The 24177-nt window shown below is 40.3% G+C and overlaps 2 protein-coding genes across 4 annotated transcripts; both read left to right on the forward strand.

Annotated features, from left to right (window-relative positions):
• Window positions 1-7967: 7967 nt before the first annotated feature.
• LOC104426379 (RNA polymerase II C-terminal domain phosphatase-like 2) lies at window positions 7968-17308 on the forward strand. 3 transcript variants are annotated; one of them, XM_039304483.1, is made up of 16 exons: window positions 7968-8509; window positions 8742-9212; window positions 9992-10202; window positions 12056-12213; window positions 12976-13046; window positions 13157-13262; window positions 13359-13448; window positions 13571-13712; window positions 13838-14208; window positions 14285-14342; window positions 14741-14874; window positions 14960-15013; window positions 15299-15395; window positions 15659-16041; window positions 16199-16370; window positions 16788-17308. In XM_039304483.1, exons 1-14 carry the CDS (start codon window positions 8240-8242, stop codon window positions 15832-15834), a joined length of 2409 nt encoding a protein of 802 aa, XP_039160417.1. In that variant the 5' UTR covers window positions 7968-8239; the 3' UTR covers window positions 15835-16041; window positions 16199-16370; window positions 16788-17308. The 3 variants fall into 3 exon arrangements, with proteins under 3 accessions (XP_039160417.1, XP_039160419.1, XP_039160418.1); XM_039304485.1 differs by having other exon boundaries at window positions 16199-16271; XM_039304484.1 differs by lacking the exon at window positions 16199-16370.
• Window positions 17309-18986: 1678 nt separating this feature from the next.
• LOC104426381 (zinc finger protein VAR3, chloroplastic) lies at window positions 18987-22919 on the forward strand. Its single transcript, XM_010039410.3, has 5 exons — window positions 18987-19574; window positions 19663-19780; window positions 19978-20252; window positions 20371-20469; window positions 20575-22919. The coding sequence occupies exons 1-5, from the start codon at window positions 19117-19119 to the stop codon at window positions 22163-22165; spliced, it is 2541 nt and encodes an 846-aa protein (XP_010037712.2). The 5' UTR covers window positions 18987-19116; the 3' UTR covers window positions 22166-22919.
• The last annotated feature ends 1258 nt before the right edge of the window (window positions 22920-24177 follow it).

The raw sequence follows: 24177 nt of genomic DNA on the forward strand, positions 1-24177 counted from the left end.
GCCAGGGCCCCCCATTTAAATTACTAGCAACTGCGGGTTTTGAACCATCGATCTCGATGATGAAGGAGAGACTCTCAACCAACACATCTGTCCACGGGCCCCTATATCTCTTAGTATTTGTTTACTTTTCTCATTAATTAAATTTCTATTTCAAATAATATGTTATGATCAATCAAATGCCCTTCATGATTTAGATAAAAAGAGGAGGTTCGACATCAAGATCATCCTCGCTCCCAGTAGCATACTCTTGGAATGGTGGAACAAACTAGATTAAAGTGGTCACCATTACATCAATACAAAATTTGGAAAACATGTATCCTTCCTTCATGTCGAGACCCACTTCAGTATAATCCAGGCATTGGCTCGCTTTTGGAATCCGATGTCGACGTCTACATTCGCATTCGGTAGACATGAATTGGTCCCGACTATTGAGGAATATAATGTTGCCATAGGAGTTACCCTGATCACTAACTTCATTAGACCTTCCATCGGTTTAAAGCCCGAAGTGTCTTGGCTTCATTTTTTAATATCAAAGCCAACGAGATAAAGAAGCTTTTGAAATCTAATGGCCATAGTTGTCCACTCACATTTTTAGTTGAACATTATGCATATCCAACCAAGCAATCCAAGCGTCAGTCCTCTAGAGTGTTTCTTCTAGCTATTTCTGGTTTTGTAGTTTTTTCTCATAATAAGAAAGCCATGAATCCATCAGTTGAACATCTAGTTAGGCAAGTATGTAGTGGAATGAATTTCACAAATATGATTTTGGCTGAAACTTTCCTATCTGTCACCCGTTTTAAGAAAAACAAAAGAGGAAGTTTGCATGCACCAGTTGCACTTTTGCAGATATGGTTTCTTTCCCACATCAAAGAATTTGGTCTCAACATGGACGTACATGAGATTAATGACCACATTTACCCAATCAAAAAGTTTTTGGAAGAGTCGAAATGCATTCCAAATAGGTCTTATTCCGAATGGATGAACTTTCTCAAGAACATTGCTCCTGAAGAAATCCTTTGGCATGTTAGGTGGACCCAATTTCGTGTTGCCCGTCTAACTCACCAATTGGATAATCCAATCCCCTTAATGGGATTCACGGGGTGTACGGTGCTCTCCAGGGAATCCCTCCTCTGAGGTCGGACCTTTTCCAATTAGAACTGCCCCAGATAGTTCTTAATGTTCCTCTGTCAAGCATCAACCAAAAGAAAGTGAACTACATCGAAAGTGCTTGGCATGATTGTTGTCTGCAGGAGATTACATATGTCGAAGAGTTGCAAGGATAAATGAAGGAACACCACGCGTCCCTAGAGTACATCAACCGTCCAGTGGATCCCGAGTGCACGCTCTCCATACTGGAGATACCAGTGAAGCCTACCCAGGCTTTTCTCCAAGCACAAATTGAACAGCTCAAGTGGGAGGGGGAAGAGGCAGAATCTACTGCCTTTAATTTGGCCATGCAGAATAAGCGATTGCGATAGACCGATCAATGGCCTCATTGTGTCTAATTACATTTCGTTGTACAAAGTATGTTGAAATCAATGAAGATGGTCATCTTTGATGATTCATATGAGTGTTGGATTGATTTATGCAATTATTCTTTCAACGATGCCTTCTCTTATGACGAAATCTTGGCAAAGGATTAATTTCTCCTACACAAGTATGTGGGGGAATGGTACCGTTTCTTTGCTTTTGTAATAAGAGAGGACGTCAATGACAGTACATTCTTTATTCATGTGATTATTTCTATCGGGTTCATTTTCGAAGGTAAGACTTGATCATCACGGCTGCTTGAAGATCTCCAATCCGCACTTGTTCAAGAGTGGACACAGACGAACTCTGAAGAACAGACTAACCGAATCGCCAACCTTGGAAGTTTAATGGACGAGATCGACCATCAATTGGCACGATTCGTTCGCCGCTTCGATTAGGACAGAACACCTCTGCCCCCTCAACCCGATGTTGTGGCATCAGCATCACGGCAACCTGTCGATGCTAATTCGAAAGGTAAGGCAATCCTGATCAATGACTCCACCAGTGCTAATGATATGCGGAGTTCACACTGCTAGCTGCATGTCACGACCCTCCCTCGCGGGGCTCGCCTTGAGGGGGGCGGGTTTAGTGGTATGTCGAACAGAAATGGGCGATTTCTCTATATTAAGGTGTTGGCGCTTATTCGGCGTTACCGTACGCAAGGTTGAAAGTTTTGATATGATTAGACAAAAAGATTCCAACCTATATGGAGTTGTCACCAGCCTAGCTGGGGCTAATTAGGGTTTGCGTTCCACTTCCTACAAACCAACAACCTAAGATCGTGCCTTTGATCGCGCTATCGTCTAATTAGAGTCATTTCGGCATTTCATTAACGACAACGTAATTCAAACAATCATGTAAATTTTTAAGTCCCTATGTACACTCCACTCTGTGTTCATGCATGATTGTTTGCCAAATTGGTAATAATTCAAAGGCATACAAATCATGATAGACAAATCAATGCATCAAATGATATAAGGAAATCAACACATCAAAATGACATAGCAAACGATAATAAAGTATGATAAGAGAGATGCGAGAAAGTAAACTCGATACAAGCCTGGTAAAGAACATGTTTTTGCTATTTGAGCCCCGGGATATGATTCCTACTAATCTTCTAAGAGACTCTCACGGCTATCGGGATATGTGGGACCTTGTGATAGATTTCCCCGTTTATCCGCCAAAACTAGAACCGCCGTGAATCGATTATGAAATCCAAATTAACCGGGGCCCCATTTTGACAAGAGACCCGAGGGTATCCCGAGAGTACCAAATCTCTGTCTCTCTTTTTATTACCTGACTTTTAGACTAACCAAGGATATTCCTGGCATATGAACCTACCAGTTACTCTAGAGAAACTATTCTAAATCATATTGAGATAACATGAAAGAGATCCTACACTTAACCTTTAACATATCCATTTTTTTAAAGTGAGATTACCGGATATTCGAAGGAACCTCACAAAAGCATGAAACGGAATCTATGCCTAAGTGAGTCTAAAGACTAATGAACTACTCCCTAAATTGGCCCAAGATCCCCAAGGTTATATCAAACCAGCCATTCAAGGTTCGCCTTGTCATCAATAAGCATCAAAAGGTGCAAATCAAGCAAATTTCGGCAAGAGTAGAGATAAATTCGACTCCTCAACACCCTTGCGAAAAATCGGGCCTGCCCCCATTCACCTAGACTGATGGTTATGTTTGCCAATCTTAGCATAACGTCGGACAAAATTTTTTAATGATTCAATCATTATTAGAAAGCTATAAGGTTACGCTTCATCATCCGAATTTGAATTAAGATAGGATAGAATAAAGTTGGATTAGAAATCCTTCAAAGATCCAATAAATTGTAAAAAAATCTAATCACATATTTTCTGCAATTCAAGATAATATAAAAAAAATTGAAAATCTCGCTTGCCTAGCATAATCTCTCACAATATCCAGATCTCACTACTTGAACTTGCTCACTAGCATCTCAAATACGCTCTCTCTAGCTCCCTCCGATTCTTCTCCTTCACTTTTAATTTCACTAGATCCACTGCAATCTCCACCTCCAGACGATTCAGACACGGGTGAAGATGAGTCTTGAGTCGTAAAGAGCCTTGTGAAGCCACTGGGGAGGTAGAGATTGCAACGATCTAGTAGACGAGGTAGGCAAAGGCCAATGAAGAGTTGAAGGCCGGCGATGTGGTGGTCGACACTGCGCGCGAAGCTCGGGTGCCACTTAACGTCGAAGCCGGCAATTTGGGTTAGCGAGGGTGGAGAGGAGGCGGACAAAAATCACTATTGGATGGCGCTGGGGCAACAAGTAATGAGAGCGGACAAACCTATGTTGTGGATGCTGAGGTCCTTCAATTGCATTCGTGACAGGACTTGAGTTTTTCAATAGCGCTTGGCATGGAACATATAACTTATGCCTTTCACCCTAAGTCATTGGAGCATGATTGGCTAGACGGCAATGACGATCTGCAGCTGATTGCATGGTGGTCAAAAGTGATGATGATTGGTTACGTGGAGGGAGTCCTTACGTGATGGCCGGAAAGCCAAATGCGTCACTCCATTTAATATATTTTTGAAAAATATATTTAATCCAAGTTTATTCCACCCTCTAATCCCAATTTTTTTATTTTATTTAGGCATGTGCTAGTTTATTTAGTGCAAAGGGCATCGCCGGACACTGAATATGATATTTTGTTATCTTATTCAAATTCAAATATGAACTTTAAACGCAGCTTAAGAGTCTACTTTTATTTCATGAGCCGTTGACTTTTTCTATATGGCCCATAAATTGCAATTTTAGCCTAACCAGTCACTTAAAACTCTGATGTAGGCCCTATCTAGAAACTGGTGAATAGAAGCTCAATTTGATCCGCCAAATGATCTTCAAAATTTACGAGCCACCTTGAATTGAAGCCCATTAATCCTCTTTAACTTGCTAGGTTATGAATTTACCGCGATGGGTCACTGCAGTTTATGAACCCAGTTATTGATTATGACCTGAATTACAGGGGACCTTGCCTGACCTAATGAGGTACAATTTAGGTCCACGACCTATTAAATTAAAGCATTTTAAGTCCTCTTCAATTCCTTAGTTCAAGGTTTTCCTTAATTTTACCCTCGAAAATTTTCCAACAAGCATTTCATCTAACACTAGATGCTCTAAAGCCTTAATCCAACCATAGTGATTCCAAGTCAAGCTCAGTCAGCCCTATTCCTTCAACTATTTCCAGCAATATCTAGCCTGGCAACGACACTATAGTATTCAAAATCCACGTAATCATCAGAACAATCTATCATTTGATCAATGCCTTTTAATATGACTAAATTTCATAAATGCGGAGTAAGTCAAAAACATCAAGTTAGACACGATCAACTGATCAAGTACTGTCAGCATACTTAATTTCAGTTCCAGCAAGATGGAAGTTCAGCCAATGCATGATTCCTTCCTTAATTGACATGAATTTCGTCTTAGGACTTCCTCCTATAAGAATATATACATGGATAGTCAAAATAACACCTAATTGATGCCAAATCCTCATCACCGATGATCAACTCCATCGGTCCAAATTTTCATAATTGAGCCTGAGGTCCCCAAACCTTATTGTTCCTAGATCATATGTGTAGAGAAATTAAATGGAAAAAATAATGACACGACAATGAAAGAATGATATTTCTTGGTTTGACCGAAAAAGTCAGTCTGACCAATGCATGAAAATATGACCCAAGGGCAGAGACATCTGTATACAGTGCTATGATATCTTCATTTATGAAAAAAAGGTTGACTTTCTCAATTTGACTAAAAAGTCAATTTCCAATTTATGTGTGAAATGCTACCTACATCTGGGTAAAATGTCATGAACCTGGTCTCTATATGTAAGTGGGATGTACTGAATGCAGATATAAACTAACTATTTTGGGTTGAGGATCGGATTCCATCATGATTAGGGATCTTGAACGTTAGGTGATTTTTATTAATGCATGTTTGACTTATTGGCGAAATTCAGATATAAACACCACAGAGAAGAAAGAAGGAAGCAAGTGGATTGCTAAGCTTGAAGAAAAGCTTAGGCTGTTGCACGGATTTCAGTATGAGGTTCCCTTGGATCTTTCGCACTATGCTAAGCTCAAGGTACATGATAAATTCTAAGTGCCTCAGTTTGATAAGTATGATAACACCGCCTGCCCTAATATCCACATGCAGTATTACTTGATAAAGATGATATGTTAAGTTGAAAAGGTGCTGCTAACGTTTCAGACCCACGCTTCAGAGGCTCGTCATGGTCAAAGCAAGTACAGTGGAGATGTGGGAGCAGCTATCTGACGTCTTTCCTATCGCAATACAAATTCAATATCGACATTACTCCGTCCCACGATGATTTAGCACATGCTGAGAAGAAGAAGACTTAAGTCATTCAAAGCCTTATGCTCAAAGGTCAAGAGGACTGGCAACACAGGTTTACCCTGGATTGATTAAGAAAGAGACGATAGATTTTGTTTTAGACGCTGTCGTTCAATTTCCATTGTCGTAGGATCGGATCGGGCAGATTCATGAGTCCCTGGACTCGTGAGTATCTTATTTGCGCCCATTTAGTAATATGGTCAACCATCCCGAGAGGCTCGTGACGAGTTGGAGGGCTTGAAACTTGAGACTAGATGATGCGGTCCAAGTGCAACGGAAAATGGCGATGATGACAAGTCGGCTCCAAAACACATATGCTGCATATGCCGGTCAATTCGATATGATGAGTTCCGCACCTTGGATGAAGAACATGCCTCCATCGGGTAGTGTCTAGAAACTTGCAATCTTTTCTTCGTTAGGAGAAAAGCAACCCATTGCCTTCCGCTAAGTCTTTAGACCAATGAGCTGGAGACGTATTTGGGAAAAAACTAATCCAAACGCATCGATAGGGTAGGTCAATGCTACATTGATCTGAAATGGTGGGAGCGGCAAGCAAACGCTTTTCCCATTTTCTCCACCATTGCTTGTGACTTACTCATCCCACAGATGTCAGATATTCGGAATCCATGTTCAGACTAGCCAATGCATCATAAAAATTAATAATGTCAACTTACTTGCGAAAAATTTAGAAATGTTTGTTGCACGACGTGATTGGTTTTTGCAAGAATTGACTTTAAGTGAACGTGTCCAATACAAACATAAAGGTAGTGATGACACCATATAATCGGATACCATCATTTTTATGTAATTACTATTAGGACGCCACCAAAACGTAACTTTTGTTCCAAATTTATTTTGAGACGTCTACGTATTGCAATTTGATTTAATTGAATGAGTTTTCTTTATTAATTTCTCTATTATTTGTTTATATTTGGAAAAAAGATTCAATCCTTTTATACTTTTTTGGAAAACAATTATTTAAAAGAAAATTTGAAGTAATCGGACTCGGGCCAACCTTGCCCGAGCCCCGCATGTGGGCCGTAATGGGCCTAAAAAAGATAAATAAAGGCTTTCGACTACAAATGAGCCATGATGTGGATAAGTTCGGCCCATGTCCGTCTTATAAGTAAACGTCCGAAAGGCCTTCAGGACCACCGGTCCAACAAAGCCCCGTATTTCGTAAAAGCCACGTCGTCCAAAGTCGCCGGACTCTGATTCTCTGCATTAGATATGTCGTTGTCACGATATAAGAGGCGTCAATCTTTTCATCTGTAACACTGAATTACTGTACTTCAATCAATTATCCGTCAAATTGTATTATACTTCACGTAGATCTTTTTTTTTTTTTTTATGATTGACGATCCACCCGGACTCTTTTTCGCTTACGTTATTCGGGGCCTCAAGGACGTCAGTATCTTAGAGGAGACTGGCCTAACAGCCCCACAACTAGGACCCCCTGCTTAAGTCATGAAATTGCTCTGAGAGTTTGAACTTTTTGATCTCAGATGGTCTCAAGTAAGTCTCAATCAGCGCAGCCATGCGTGGTGGGATTTCACGTAGATCTTCATTTTCAATAAATTTTAAAAAATGAATTTTTTATTTATATCACTAGCAAATGTATAATACGAGACTCGCTAACGATTAAGAAATAATTAAAAGGAAGAACAACATAAAAACAAAAATAAAAATAAAAAGTTGTGATTTTATTCATTAATATGGGAAAGTTGGCCTTTTTTTTTATATATAAGACTCATGGTATTGAATGAACATGTATAAATCCTGCTAAGAAGCTATACATACTTCTTGCAAAAAAAAGTTATCAATCACTTATAATTTATAGTTTTGTGCGACTCACTTCTAGGCAAATCTTGAGGAAGAGTTTTGGAATTGTATCCCTAAATACATTAGTAGTCGGGCAAAACGAAAAGATTGTCCGTACAGACGATGGCATTCTCGTTAAATGCGCCTACTCCACGCCCCATTATGCACGCTTTCTCCCCCAATCCCCTATAAATTCCGTTTCGGAGTTGGGAGAAAACCCACTTCATGCGTCCCATCATTTGAATCCCGCAGTTGGAGAGGGAGCTTAGAGAGAGAGAGAGAGAGAGAGAGAGAGAAGGAGAGAGAGAGCGACGACGGCGGCGGCGGCGGCGACGACGAAGACGGCCGACGGCGGAGGGACCACCGCAATCCGTCGCGACCTCAGTTGCGCGACCTCGATTTCTCCGACGCGCATTTGCGATTGTGCTGTTCTCCTCTCAGCCCGGCGCTCGCCGCGATTTCAGTCGGAGCGAGCGGGGGAGGAGGTCCTATGAGCCGTTTGGCGTTCAAGTCCGTGGTGTACCACGGCGATGTGCGGCTGGGGGAGCTGGACGCGGTCCCGGCCAACGGCCACAGCTTCCAGTTCCCCAACAATGAGATTCGGATCCACCGCATCTCGCCGATCAGCGAGAGGTGCCCCCCGCTGTCGATCCTCCAGACGGTGTCCTCGTTCTCGGTCCGATGCAAGCTCGAGTCGTCCTCCCCGGTCGAGCAGGCGAATTTGATCAACCTGCACGCCTCGTGCTTCTACGAATTCAAGGTCTCTGTTGGGGGGCGACGAATCGCTCCGTTTTTATATGTGCTCGAGAAGCCACTCTGTTTTCCTTTTAAGTCTTAATTGCTGATAAGAATGCTTTCGTGCGTCTTTCATGCTGTCGAGAGTGCTTGGTTATGATCATGTCTTGCATTGTCTCTGCTGCGTGTAGTGTTTCTGTTGGTGTTAAGAGTGTTGTGTGAGTGAGAGCTCTGATGAAATGAATCTGTTTCGGCAGACTGCTGTAGTGTTGCTAGGCGAAGAGGAAATACACTTGGTGGCAATGCCTAGTAAGCAGAAGAAGTTCCCGTGCTTTTGGTGCTTCTCCGTTCCTTTAGGTCTCTACGAATCCTCGCTGGGATTGCTTAATCTACGGTGCCTCTCGATTGTGTTTGATCTCGACGAGACGCTCATCGTTGCCAACACAATGAAGTCTTTCGAGGACAGAATCGAGGCTCTTCGAAGCTGGATTGCTCGGGAGACTGATTTGGTGAGGATGGCAGGAATGTCTACTGAAATGAAGCGGTATACAGATGACAGAGCGCTACTGAAGCAGTATGCAGACAATGATTGTGTCATGGATAATGGAAAGATGTACAAGGTTCAGATGGAGGAGGTCCCTCAGCTTTCAGATAGCCATGAGAAAATTGTTAGACCAGTAATTAGATTGCAGGAAAGAAATACTGTCCTCACTCGCATCAATCCTGAGGTTAGAAGATGCTTTTGCTGCTATGCTTGTTTAGTTTTTTAATTCGTTTTTCCTTTTTGTGTTATAACATAAGTTGTCTCTAATGATGGTACAATGGCTTTACGGGGGATAATAACTCTTTCAATTGATATAGTCATGCACCATAGTCATATTTTTTTTTTTTTTTTGGCAAATCTGAATCGGGACCTTTTCTCTTGTGTCAAGGAGAACATATCTAGAATTGATCAAGGGGTTTGAAGCAGGAAAACGTTGACCATCAACTCATTTACCCTTAGGAAGAACGCTGGCTCATGTTATTTAATTCATCTTAAAATATGGCTCGTGCAATAATGTTTTTTTCCTTAAAATTGTTGTCATCTGACAAAAGCTGGGATTCTCATGGAAAGACAGACTAAGTTCAAATGGAGATGAGCAAGGCATGTTTTATATTCATGTGTAAACTACAATCTAGGTTATGGCGTTTAACAGAAGTTGCTGATCAAATGTTTTTGCACATTGAGAAAGTGATGGGTTTGATGGTGGGCTAGCTTTTCTTGTCATCAAAATCAATTCTTCTGTCCATGATTCACTATTTTGTTATTGCAGACAGGTTTTGATTGAAGAGGTTCCACTTCTTGTTCCTATTAGCAATGCCTTGTTCACGCAATTAAGAAAAATGATATCACCAGATAATGTCGAATGATGTTTTTTTAAGGTTAATTCTGAATTATACATTTCAAGAAATAGAAAGCCATGTGTGTGTTCTTTTTTGTCAGCATCTTTATTTTCTCCTTATGCAGATCCGTGACACCAGTGTGCTGGTGAGATTACGACCTGCATGGGATGACTTGAGGAGTTACTTAACAGCTAAAGGACGTAAGAGGTTTGAAGTTTATGTGTGCACAATGGCTGAAAGAGACTATGCTTTAGAGATGTGGAGGCTTCTGGACCCCGAAGCACACTTAATTAATTCAAAACAACTCTTGAACCGTGTTGTTTGTGTCAAATCAGGCAAGTCGTCTGCTTATGTACAAAATAAGATGCTTGCAGAAGATGTAATTGAGGATTTTGCAAGTTGATTACTCTCTAATTAATTAATAGTTTGATGGTTCGTCCTCGTTTCATTAGGAATTCACATGCTTTTATCTGGTTATATGTGGAGTAATCAACAGGAGAATGAATGAACTAAGTTTCTCGGTTAGGGTTTTTTTTTTTTTTGGGGCAGGGGGGGTGTTGGGGGAACAATTTACTGCTTTGCATCTGGTGTCCGTGTGGGTACTAATGGAAGAACTGTGTGAAAAGGACTAAAGCAGGTCATTTAAGTTCCGCATTATGGTCCAAATTAATGTCTGAGGAACATGGGTGCTCTTTCTTATGAGTTGTGTTTGTATGTATGGGTTTATGCATATGCTTAAATGTTGGCGTAAGAAGGCAAGAAAGGTGAAGATCCAACATCTTTGTTGTTATTAACTAATATTACCCAAAATGAAATGTTGATGTATCATGCCATGATTCGTATAATTGAGCCGTTGCCAAATGCTTAAGGAGATTGAATTGGTGCAAATGCCAGTGACTTACTTTGAAAGGTAGATACCTAATGAATTTGTCATACAACCATAGACATTCCATTTTGTTTTTATCCTACTACAAACGATATAGCTATGTCATATGAAATCATTTAATGACCAATGAGGTGTAGTTGCTTTCCTTTTTTTTTTTTTCCTTTTCAAAGCTTGAACACCACGCTGTTTCCTAGCATGCCTCTTTTCTGCACACTTCTTAAAGATTTGAACAGTGGCCAACTGATTCGAAATGCTTGGAGATTTATTGCCTTTCATTTTCATGCTAACATTAAAGGTTATTGACTCCTAACATTTGTGGTTGTATCTTCTAAGCCAATTTTTGCTTTATGGCTCACCTGATGAATGCATTTTCGTTGGATTGCCGTCTTAAAAAAAGCCTCGATTGACTTCATAGCTAGTAGAAAGAGGTTTGATCCATTGCATCATATAAATTGCTTGTGCTACTCGCCTCCACACCCCATGCGGGGTGACTTAGCTTTCTTTTTTTCCCCTTACCTAGCCCATGTGAAGGTATGCTCAGGTTCTTTACAATAATTTAAAGTTTAATGGAATAACCTTGTCTATTTTACCCAGAGAGGTCATAACTGGAATCAGTGATTAATGCATGCCTCAGCCTTCTGTTCCTGTGTTCAAAAACTAATTAAGAAATTAGGAGAGAAAGTATTGTGCGAATAGGATTAGTATATACCAGCTTTATAGGAGCAATGTCCTCACATGTGAAAGTTTTATGTAATTATTCAGCAGCTTTTGCTGAAAATGTGGGCCAATCTATATAGTACACATGAGATGAGATAATTATATTGAATACCTGTATTCCTAATTACAGAGTATGTACAACGAGAACTTTTTTATTGTCATGGATTTTGTAGCGCGTGGATATCTAACTAATTAAAGCATGGCTTTAGATTCAATGAAATTCATCTAATGGTGTTCGTGCCAGTCAATGGATGTGTACATATAGTCAGACTTAATAACACCTGTTTCGGATATTTATGGGGTTTATGATATCACCTCCCACGGTCCCACTTAACTTTAGGCCGCCTGGCTTTGCAACCTTTTTGTTAGGTCTTTTGTTCTTGTTTCATGAAGTTGCATAGATAAATCTTGGTTAATGTTTCAAGTGCCACATTTTGATTGCATATCACTTCTAACTACTACATTGTTAGTTCTATTACTCAGGCAAATTCTAATGAAGTACTGTCCCTCATTTTTACGTTTCTACTCCACCTTCTTCTTTTCCCAGCAGTATCCTAATCATGCTTAATATGTTATGAATGGCAGGTTCAAGGAAATCATTGCTAAATGTGTTTCAGGATGGTAACTGCCATCCCAAGATGGCAATGGTGATTGATGACCGCTTAAAGGTCTGGGAAGACAGGGATCAACCACGAGTGCATGTAGTTCCTCCATTTACCCCATATTTTGCTCCTCAGGCTGAGGTATTACATCATCAATTCATTATTCTCTTCTGGATAGTCATTCGTTATTTTAGTAAAATATTAGTAAAGTAAAATTCTACTGAACTTCTTTTGGTGTCTAAATGTCATTACGTCAGTCAGACTGATTTGCATGAGTAATGGGAAGACAGTCAATCAATTAATGGTTGTTATTTTATATGACGTCCAGACCTTCTTTGCTACCGGGAATCTCACCAATAAAATGGGAATCAAATTGCCATTTCCTTTCTTGGCACATCTGGTCAATTTGAATGAGGTGGACGGAAATCAAAACTTGAAAGGAAAATTTCTATGTATTATGTTTTAATAACAGGAGGGAAAAAAAGTAATGTCATAAATAGACCATTAAATAGGGCTCGCATTTGGCAACATTTTCATGGAGAAAATTTGGAAGGGTAACTTGCTTATATGTTTACACTAATATGTACTGTAAAAAGATATATTCAAATATGTAAGTGTTGCCAAATGCAGTGATATTCAAATTATTTACCATTTTGATTTGTATGATTCATTCCGATTCCTTTTATCTTATTTCAATTGCTTCATTCGTATTAATGAAAGGAGTCTGAAGTGATGTATGAACGATGATAAAGGCCAGTGGCTTTAGTTATATAGATTGTTCCAAAAATTTCAATTTATTGGCTTTTTTGGGCATATTGTTGAGGTTTCATTTATGAAATAGTGTTCCCTATGAATAACATTGATGAAAGTATGAATACACATTTCTTTTTGGGTTTTTATCAGACTGCACATGCTGTCCCAGTCCTTTGTGTGGCGAGAAATGTAGCGTGCAATGTCAGGGGTTACTTTTTCAAGTAAGTTTCTAGATTTCAGTCAAACTGTATAAAGCCGTTCATAGCAAAAGATTAGATTTAAGTTGCATTCTGATCTTGTGTCTGATTGAGATATGATATTTCTTGTCTAGGGAGTTTGATGAAAACCTATTAAGGAAAATCTCTGAAGTATTTTATGAAGATGAGGTGGTCACTTTACCCCATGCCCCTGATGTGAGCAATTACTTGATGTCAGAGGTATTTAAAACTGACGTTTTCAGTATGGACTATTGGAGAAACCTGAAGGTCTGTTTAAAGTTCTCATCAATCGTGATCATCTGTCCTTAATGTTAGGACTCTGGATTTGTACCTAATGGCGCTGCAAACGCTCCATTTGCTGATGGAATGCATGGGGCAGAAATTGATAAAAGACTTAATCCTCCGGTAACTCGTGATATATGCTCTGTTCAACTTTTCTGCTTATTCATTCAGCCGATTCTGGAATTTTGCCGTACTGATTTTATTATGAACAAGGCCGACTTACCTTTATAATTTGTTTATTTTAGGGTGAAAAGCATGCTGTTGATGTGGGTGGCATCCCTGTAAAAGAGATTCCTGATGTTAAATCTGAAACATCCCAGCCAACAATTACTATAATTCCAAACACCGTTGGTCCCAATGCTTCAAGATCACTCATGCCATCTCAGAGTATGATCTTCCACTGTTAGGAATATATGTGTACCCAGGAGTCTGTACATGATATGTGTGTACAAGCATGCAATCTTCCTTGATGATACGGATTTTTATGTTACCATTTTTTTTTTTTTTTGTAGAACCTGGTTTGCTTGGTAATCCTGCTAGACAAGATTTCAGCCTTCCGGATCGGGAACATGACTTGAAAAGGAGAATTCTTACTATGAAGCTTGGTCCAGACTTGAAGAGTCAGGGCTCAGGTGAGCCCCCCCTCCTAACTAGACCACCAATGCAGTTACCTACTACCAATATCCAACCACATGGAGGATTGCCTGTGGAAGAAGACTCAAGCAAAGGACTTATAAACTGTAGAGGTTCTGGCTTTTCTCAAGAATCTGATTCACTGAAGTTCGACAAGCAGAGAGCTCATCAAAATCAGCTTGGTCACAATCTTTCAAGTGTTAGTACCTCTGGTGTGCTCTCTAACACATCTCAAGTGAAGGCAGAAGAGGTTTGTTTGTAACTTATGTCTAGAGTTTAAGATCACAAGTTGCTTCTAGTCTTGACCTTAGTTCCCATTTCACCAGGGGTGGTCTGGATCTGATCAGAAAAAGCTAAAATTGTCTTCTGGAAGTCAGCAATCTGGTATAGAACTTTTTCCAACTTCCTTTCTGGTTAATAGTAATATGCTAGTTTTTCTGTTGAGTCTCCTTTTATTTTATATCAAGTTGTCTAATTTGCCACGTAACTGTATTTTGTATCTATAAAGAGGTCTAGATGTTTCTTTTTTGACCATTGGTCTAGATGTTATGTTTAAGTTAGCCTTTCCAGCATCCCTTCATGTCACTCATGATTTAGGCAGAAATGCTGTAAGGTGTGTCATGGTTTAAACATATGTTAGTGCATTTCTTAAAGTTTTGTTAATTTAGACCATTATTATTGTCACTGATGGATTGGGATGAAACTTTGAAAGGCTACCAAGGGTGATATTTCTGTTTTCTCATTTCCAAGCAGTATTATTGACTGGGTGATATCTGGTGCAGAGATTGGTTTACCTCAAAATCGGAGTGGTCCTAATGACAGAGATATTCATGCTGATTCTGGAAAAGAGAACTTGCTACAATTGTCATTGTCTATTGCAGTGCTACAAGAGATTGGACGGAGATGCAGTTCAAAGGTGAGCTTAATTTGTATCCATCTTCCTTGATATTTGAACTCAATCCTCCTCTTTTTTTGGGATTTCAACATAGTTTCCCCTTCAGGTAGAGTTCAGGACGATCTTGAGCACCAGTAAGGATTTGCAGTTTTCTGTTGAGGTCAGTGATTTTATAATCCTATCTTTTTCTCGGAACAATATCCTTTACTATATGCATTATTTATTTGCTCCCACATTTGTGTGATGCATTCTATGGATCTCTCTTACCTTATTTTAGCAAAAAGAATCAGCATTTGGATGTTTATATGGCAAGCACTTGAAATATATGCTCTCTTGTGTGCTTGGACAGATATGTATTTTCCTGTGACATTGCCCCCATTGTTTTAATGTAGTTCTAGAGCTTGACAAACTCATTGCAGTTGTCTATGTCGCTTCTTTCTCACAGGTCTTATTTACTGGTGAGAAGATAGGTGTTGGAATGGGTAAAACGAGGAAGGATGCTCAACAACAAGCTGCCCTAAATGCTCTTCACAGCTTGGCAGGTAGCTAGCTTCTTTATTGGGCCTTCAATATATGATTAGTAGATAATTCTATTGTTTTTCTTAGGGCAATAGGAGTATGGATATTGTTGCCTTGGAGGATGAATTTGAAATGAGAGACTCGCTGCTATACATTACTACTTTGGTGTGTTTTTGTTGTCTATGTAGAAGGTTTCTGGGGCTATGGGACTATCTTACTAATGCTGTGTAAGTTTAAACTGACTATGTTGTAACTAGATTGTCTATAATACTTGATCAAATTGCAGAGAAGTATGTCACTTATGCCAGGGGCCATTCACAAGAAGTTGACAAAAATCTCAATAAGATCTCTCAAGGGAAAGAAAATGGTTTTCTGTGGGATGTCGTCAGTCCTGGGTCGCATGAACCACCAAGAGAAGACGAGTTTGCTAAAGAGGGCGATACTGAAGCACGATCATCTTGATGCTTAGAAATGTTAATTGCTCTCTCTCCTTAAAAGGAGTTGGTGATGCTTGTAATTAGATAAGGTTACCTGGGCAGGAAACTGAGAAATTTTAACCTGAGGATCAGTGTTCGTCTTTTCCTGATTATGGAGCTAAGATCTGAAAGAAAGCAAGCTGGCTTCATGCCTCCCAATGTTGACCTGGCTATGTTTACTGCTGGTTCTGTGGTAAGTCCGTGTTCTGTCTCTAGACACTAGTCTCTACTTTTAATGATCCGTTTAATGCTGCTATCCTGTTATCCGGGCATGCTGTGTCTGATTTCCATGCTGAAGTAGAAAAATGGCTGTGCATTTTCTCCACTTATAAAACTGTTCTGGTGGCTAGGACTGGCAATTTCAGACAGGATCTGTAATGTGAAAGGTTGCCGAACTATTGCCAGTCCTAACTATCAAAGCAGGTATGAGAACTTTGAAGAGCAGGACCTCATTCATTCTCCTGCAAATATTCCCATCTCTGTAAGGTGCATGTTGCGGTTTTACAAAGGGGTGTACTATGGGTGAGTTGTCATGGTTCACGTTGACAACCAATTGAATGTTTTTTTTCTCCAGTCATGAGAATCATGTTGACTAGTTTTCCGCAGATTGATTTGTGCTCATTGTTGCTCCTTTCTACTCTGCTTAGGCATGGTCCATCATGATTCTCCTTGTTGCTCCTTTCACTGAAACTCAACCATTTGGGAAGATATTCTCCTTAAATTGAGGGCTCAAACGAATTGATGGAAAATATTTTTACTAACAAAAATGTTTTATAAGTTATTAAGAATGAAAACTATTTCCAGTGACTAATTTCTTTAAGCCATACATGTAATCATTTTCAGGAAAATGTTTTGAAATGCCTTCCTTCACTTTATTGGACAACATAGACCTTTTTGTTGATAAATCTGATTTGCTTCAGTTTTCTTGATCTTGTCCAGGCTGCATGATTCCTTCCAACACCAAGCATATACCCAAGGACTGGGAGCTCCCGAGTGGGGCAAAGCTATCCCCCTTGTGGCAACAGATGCAATAATAGCATATCACAATGTGATCGGGAGAGGCGGAACTGATGCTGGGTGCAAAGCCTAATACTTGACATGTCTACTTGTCGCAGCAGCCTGGATCTTTCAGAAGCCTTGCAAAATTGGATAAGGTCGCCATCCAATTGTGGATCCTTGTGGAATCTGTATCCTGCAATATCTTGATTCTCGGTTTAAGTGAGGAAAACGGCAGTAACTCAATTGTAGTGGGCAAATTCTTTTTGTATTACGGTCTTAGGAAAGGTGGTTCTATATTCCTTTATTTTGTCACTTTGATGTATATAGATAGAATACAATTTTCAAGTTCTTCAATATGCTGTCTAGATATTTCCATCTCTGTTTTATCTGCTACGCGGACTTCTCGCTGGTCCAACTGATTGTGGTGTCGCATTTATCGAGAATTCATGTTCCGCTGGTTATTTTCTCTCTTGACACTACTCCTGAGACATTTTAAGCGCATGATCGAACCGGAGTTCTTGGTCGTGGTCTTAGTAGAGATCCTACCATGATAGCAAGTGACTCGCGGCAAGCAGTGAGGAGCTTTACAGCGCTTGCTGAACTGGCCTCTTATGGATTCACGCTTTCCTGCTTTCCTTTTCAGCAAAAGCGGACCCCAAACAAGTTCGGTAAACTAGTTTAGCGGTGATACCACCCGTGATCTTTGTTTTTAGGGGTCAAACTTCTTCCTGCTCATCTTCTTCCAAGCTGGCCATTGCGACAGGGCTTGTGTATGTTTTAGCCACCGTAACGAATTTGGGAGAAGGCTTTGAGTTAATTAGAGTCTCCTATCTGTATTTGTTGATGGACCACTCTAATCGAAGTACATGAACTCTCAGGTCTACCTTAAAATTACATTTGATAGTCAGGATAAAAGTCAGGATATCTAATGATTTTTGCTCAAAATATGACAAGGTCGGATTCTACGAAGAAAGTTAGAAAAAGATAAATGAATTCAGATAAAGATAAATGAATTCCTAATATTTAAATAACGAAATACGAAGAAAGTTCGATAAAGATAAATGAATTCGGATAAATATAAATGAATTCCTAATATTTAAACAACGAAATGCACAATTTTGTGAGCTATATATAATTGGCACAAATACCTATTTCAGAACCATTTCATTTGTGCCATGTAGTGATTTTCTCAAACTAGGAAAAAGAAATCCTAGCGACACTCACCACTCTCTCTCCCTTCTATCTCACATTGCACTGCTTGCATGCCTTAGCCTATGGGTGCCACTTGATCCTGCTATCTCTGGCATGCCAATCGCTTGACTTTGCTTAGAGTCAATGATGACCCATTTATTGATATAATTTCTTACGAAATTGATCCCCTTGGGCAATTTTAATAATATCAATTGTTATTCTATATTGGCATTTTTAATTTCTCAAAATTTAGCTATGGTTAGCAAAAGACTAGGGAATTTTCAAATTATGAATCAGTTATAGAACAAATGGCCTAGGACTGCAACAAGCTGCCTCAAATTGCGGCTGACCTTGATAGACCCATAATCGAGGCAGATCAAAAGTCTTTAAGCTTGAATCAATTTGATGAAGTACTTGAGAGAGAGCCCTTGATCAAGATCTAAAGCTACAACAAACCCTATAGTTACATCATTACTTTTCTAGGAAATTTGATTTTGTTTCTTGGCGATGATAACAAAATAGAAAATTAATAGAAAATTAAATGAATGCAGAATTGCCTAAATTTCTAAGTGAATACGCACTACGATCAAAGTGTAGGGAGAGGTTTTCCATAATTTCCTAAAGGTGAAATTTGTTAACTATTAAGTTGCTTCCAAATATCAACCAAATAAAAATTACTTTCAATATGAAAAGAGGATGTGAAGGATTCGAATCCTCATTTTCTGGATGATTTAGTTTTAAACGTAAGTTTGGATTCTCATATTCTACAAAGAAATAAAAGTAAGAATAGGATACGACAAACTAGAAAGAAGGAAAAAAAAGTTGCAATCAATTTTTCTTTTGCAAAAGCCAAATATTTCCACTGACAATTTATCCGGCACGGGATACATACCTCCATAACTAATAGGAATACCGTATAGAAGGGAAAAAGAAGAAGATATTTTTCACGACACAAAATACAAAGTTGAGGGCGGGGTTTATCGTTTTTAGCTCAATCCATCGAACACAAACCCCGGTTCCGATCCTCGGTAAGGTTTAAGCATCGCCGGCGGCGGCGGCGGCGGCGACGACTTCAAGTATGGGCGGCGCCACCAGGTTCCTGATGCTCCTCGCCACTCCGATCCCTCCGCGCTGCCCCTCCCTCCTCCGCCTCGCTCGCCTCCACCACCACCGCCGCCATCTCCGCCACCTGTCTCCTCTCGCCTCGCTCTCTCCCCACCACCGCATCCTCAACGCTTCTACCGACCAGTCCCTTCCACTGCGAATCACGTCCTCCTCGCGACATCTTCATGCGCAGACCAACGCCGTCAGAGACGATCATTTCTCCGGCTCCGCTCATCCGTGGCCGGAGTGGTTCCGTTTCGTCAGGAGCTTGTCCGCCGGTGGCTATTTCGGTGAGGAGGGATTCGCTGCAGCGGCGGCGCGGGGGATCGGTGGCGAGGCCGAGTTCTTGGCGGGCGCGGATTTGCAGGAGGAGTTCGTCCGTGCGGCTGAGGCTGGCTTGGCCTTCGCGCGCGATCGGCCTCATCTTTTGAGGTATCGTCTGTATTAAGATTATCATATTCTTGATACTTACGTTTTGTCTAGCGATGCGTTGTATTCATGCCTGAAGTTGGTTGTATAGGGCACTCTCGAAGAGAGATATAGACGTGTTGGTCGAAAATGGTGCTCCTTTCCTGTTCAAGAACGCTGACGATTCCATCAGGAAAATGAGGGCGTTCGTGAGTGGCGACGAAGTTGGCGTAAGAACTCATTTTCACCAATCTTTTGCTTGAAATTTTGTTGTGCCGTTAGTTTAATTGCTCTTTCGTTGTTAAATATGCGGACAACATTGAAATTTATGGTACCGAATTCTGGTTGCATGCTTGGTAATTATGTTGTTGCGGTTAACGTTGGCATCTGATTTTTGGCGTGCTTTTTCTTGTTTTTCGTTGCACAGACTGCTGATGGCAATAAGGCGCAGACAATTGATTTGATGAGGTTTATATTGAGCTATGCCTGCAGTCCCCTCACACCAGAAAAAAATTACTTCAGTAACCAAATTTTAATTGCATCTGTACGGAATCTGCTCCAAGAGATGGCAAATTTAAGTCATACTTCTCCCTCAAACTTTGCTGGTTCTCTTGAGAGCCAGTTCTCTGGTGGATATGGACAAGTTCGTAGGCCTCGTGGGCCTAACATTGAGATGAAAAGAGGTGACTGGATCTGCCCCAGGCAAGTGCTTACTTCTCTTTGTCACTGATGAATTCTATTCTTGTCTTTCACCAATCTGTATATTCTCGTTATGATATGGCATGCAAATTGAATCTCTCTCTTTGACATTTATGAGCAGGTGTAATTTTATGAATTTTGCGAGAAATATGAAGTGCCTTGAATGTGAAGAGGCACGACCAAAGGGGCATTTGACAGGCAGAGAGTGGGAGTGTCCTCAGTGAGTATTTGCCTATTGTATTTAATGAAAGGTTTTGTGGATAGATATCATTAGTATGAGTCCAAAGTACTGAAAGTAGTGTTTTGTTTTTTCAAATGGTGGTAGATGTGATTTCTTCAATCATGGGGGGAATCAAGTATGCTTGAGATGTGAATGCAAGCGTCCCGGACAGATGTCATCCACAGTCCCCTCTGGATTTGGTTCAGGTCATGGTACTGTCGATGATGCCAATAACGTCGACATTGAGAAGAGGTTAGCTGCCAACGAAGAGAAGGCACAGAGGTGGTTCAAAAAAGTTTCACAGCTAGATAGCACTTCAGCTGTGAACAGTGCTATGACAGATGAAGATTTCCCTGAGATTATGCCACTGAGAAAAGAAGTGAATAGATTTGTTGTGAGCATGAAGAAGACGCCTCCGGATAGGAGGCTGGCCAACGCTCAAAACAGAATTAACTTGACTGCTGAGGTAACTCCAAATGTTGATGGTAACCAAATTTCAGATGCAAACAAGAGACTTGATTCGCCTTTTTCCAACTCACCATCTCCACAGCAAGGACAGCCTGGAGGAAACAATTCTGGTTATGTTGCTTTTAGGCCTTTACCTGATGATATGTTTGCCAAGAAACCTGGAATTTCTGAAACTAAGGCAGACAACACGGTGACAGGTGGGGCGGCTTCTCTTGCTTCAAATGCTGGAGATTCGGGTTCTTCTGCTTCTGAAGTCAACATCACAGGTAAATCAGGAGCTGGTATACCGCCATATCATGGGCCAGTTATCGAGATTGAGAGCCAGGATAAAGAAAGAGGAGGAGAAGAAAAATCTGAGAGATGGTTTAGGCGAATTGCAGAATTACATGATGCCCAAGATTTGCCATCTGCAGTTTCTGACCAAGACTTATCTAAGACGATGCCCGTGCATAAGGGAGAGAACCAATTTGCAGCTGGAAGGATGAAAGATCGTTCTTTGACTTCTCAGACATATAAAAGACGTGCCTCAATGGAGCGAGCAAGCAATACCAACTTTGTTCCCTTTGTCCCATTCCCACCTGGGTATTTTGCTAAAAAGGAAAACCAGCAGCCTGATGGGGAAAATGCTACTGCTAAAGCCTCTTTGGAAATGACATCAACTCTTGCATCTCCCCGAAAGTCTCCACTGGAGACAAATGATTCAAGTTCAATGCCTCCTAATGGCAATGTTCAACCAAGGGAAAACCGGCGAATTGATAGTGGGAACTGGAATACGAAACCTCCTGTAGAGAACTTAACTCAAAATAGTTCAACCATGACAAAAGGGACACATAATGTTGGGATGCTGCAGGACTTGAGTAATCCTCAGACAAGTAGCGTGAGTAGTGGAGGTGCTGGATCATTTCAAGATGGTAAAAATACAAAAGAGACAACAAATCAGGTGAGCAGTTCACGCCAACCATCAGAAAGTTTCAATGTGAGAGAGCAGTGGAAAGGTAGGAGCTTGGAGGGTTCAGCAGTGAAAGAACCTGATCCTCTGGACATGTCAGAGGAGGCAAAGGCAGAAAGATGGTTCCGACGTGTTGCCCAGATTAAGGATATTTCAGAGCTGAGCCAAATACCAGATGAGGATTTCCCATCAATAATGCCAATGCGGAAAGGAGTGAACAGGTTTGTGGTGAGCAAGAGGAAGACACCATTAGAGAGGAGGCTGACTTCTTCTCAGTAAAGAAGGAACCTCCCTGTTGTGACCTCTGATCCTGTGAAAAATGAAGAATAAGTGACATCGAGATTGTCCAATTGTTGTAATGCTTCATTAAATCATTACTTGACAAATTTTTTTAGCTCAATAGTTTTTGGGAAAGTAATTCTTTAGATCAACAGAGTGAGCAAAAAAACAACCAGAGGCATCAGGTCTTCTTTGTAGCTCTTGAACCTTTGCCTGAAGGCACGAAGACCAGTGATGAAAGCAAGCTGCACGTGGAGAAAATAGAAAGATTGAGGTCTTGGCAACTTCATCTGGCAGGAGGAACTTTTTTAGGAAGATGGAGGGAACATGTTGATGCAGAGGTGGTGTCATTGAGGTTGCAACTCCTATGTGCCTTCGTCATGGACCTGTGAGCTGAAGCTTTGCATTGTCGTGAAGAAACCTGTCGAAGGTGATCTCAAGCAGTGCACTCTTTCTTTGTAGTCACATGGTGCTTAACCGTGATTTGGTGGTATGTTCTTCCTATGGTTTTAGGAATTATTTGATACGACGATAGGATGAGGATAGGACATCATTAACAATAGTAAGTACTCTTTTTTTTTATAGGTGAAAGTACTTTTTTTTCCATAGATAATAGGAAGCATTTTGATGGTTCTTTACTTAATATATTGTAATTCAGAGATTTTATATCGCCTGATCCTCTTGGATGATGATTACAATCAAATGGAGATTATAGCCTGCCCAATAGTAAGGTTGGGAGAGAGTGACCTTTTAATTAGATAAGGGTAATGCTAAGCATGTTTAGGCACATTAACAGAAATGCCATTTTTTCCTTCAACCCCCGTTTAAATAAAACTTCCTCGAATCACTCTTCTAATTGGTGAATTACAATCGTGGACATCAGCCACGTTTACTCAAGTTAATTTTGCATGTGGGTGACGTCCACAACTAGTAACCCACCAAAATTTGTATACGTAGTTACGAAATTGGTGTACTTAATGATGTGGCACACAGCAAGTTAATATTTATCAGGTTGACCATGTTCCACCAACATAAGTCCACTACATTGCTTAATAAAGTAAATTTTGGAATTGACTAAACATAGACCTGAGGCACAACTTTAAAATCTGTTCTATGGCAAAAATTGCAAATTCGTTTTATTAATGGAGTACATTCTGTGTACAAGAGATTCGTCTTTCAATTTATATCTTAAGAAGAAGATTTTTAAGAGGAAGATCATAACCAGGTACTTTATTTGTTAGAAATCAAGTGTTATTGCTGTTGCACTTGTCACTTGTTTGACATGCTGCTGGAAATCTTCATCAGTTAAGGCTGGTGCATATATGTGAAGCCACATTGACAAACCAAGCGGTTGAATTTGATAAGAGAGGTGGTAGCTCAACGGTATGCTTCTGTAGCGTCAAGTGAATAGTGAATATAGCCAGTAATTCAGAACTCTCTCTCTCGGGGGGTGGGGGATGTCGGGTGCGGCTTGGTGGTGTGCTGTGCTTCTGGGGAGGGAGAGTTGTGCATGACTTTGAGAGTGCTAATACAGGTGACATAAAACCTATGAAATGTAACTACTAATTACTTCCAACCAACAATGGTTGTAAGCAATTGCATTTTCTTAGAACGCATAATGCTTCCTTCCCTTAGGTTTTAGTATCTGGCAGTTTAAAATGTTCTTGTTTTATTTCATTGCATTTAGTTCTTAGTGGATTTGTTTATGCCAATGGCAACAGCTGTCAACGGCACCCCCTGACTAAGTCTAGCAGTGAACTGATTAATACTGCATTGTACATGAGCAGATATGAGCTTATTGTTCTTGAACCAGTGAGGGGGGACTAAATTTAGGCTTATATGGTTCTGGCCTAATTACTTCAATTAATTAATTGACTCTCTATAAGCCTTGTGATGTAGTCGTCCTCACTGGTCCAAGGTCAGTTTAACCAATTTTTTTTTTTTCAAGTAAGTTTTTTCCAAGTTGAATACATTGTCAAGGTCAAGAGATGCATTTTACACAAGCTGTGCTG

The sequence above is a fragment of the Eucalyptus grandis genome, chromosome 11 (assembly GCF_016545825.1).
Source record: "Eucalyptus grandis isolate ANBG69807.140 chromosome 11, ASM1654582v1, whole genome shotgun sequence".
NCBI lineage: Eukaryota > Viridiplantae > Streptophyta > Magnoliopsida > Myrtales > Myrtaceae > Eucalyptus > Eucalyptus grandis.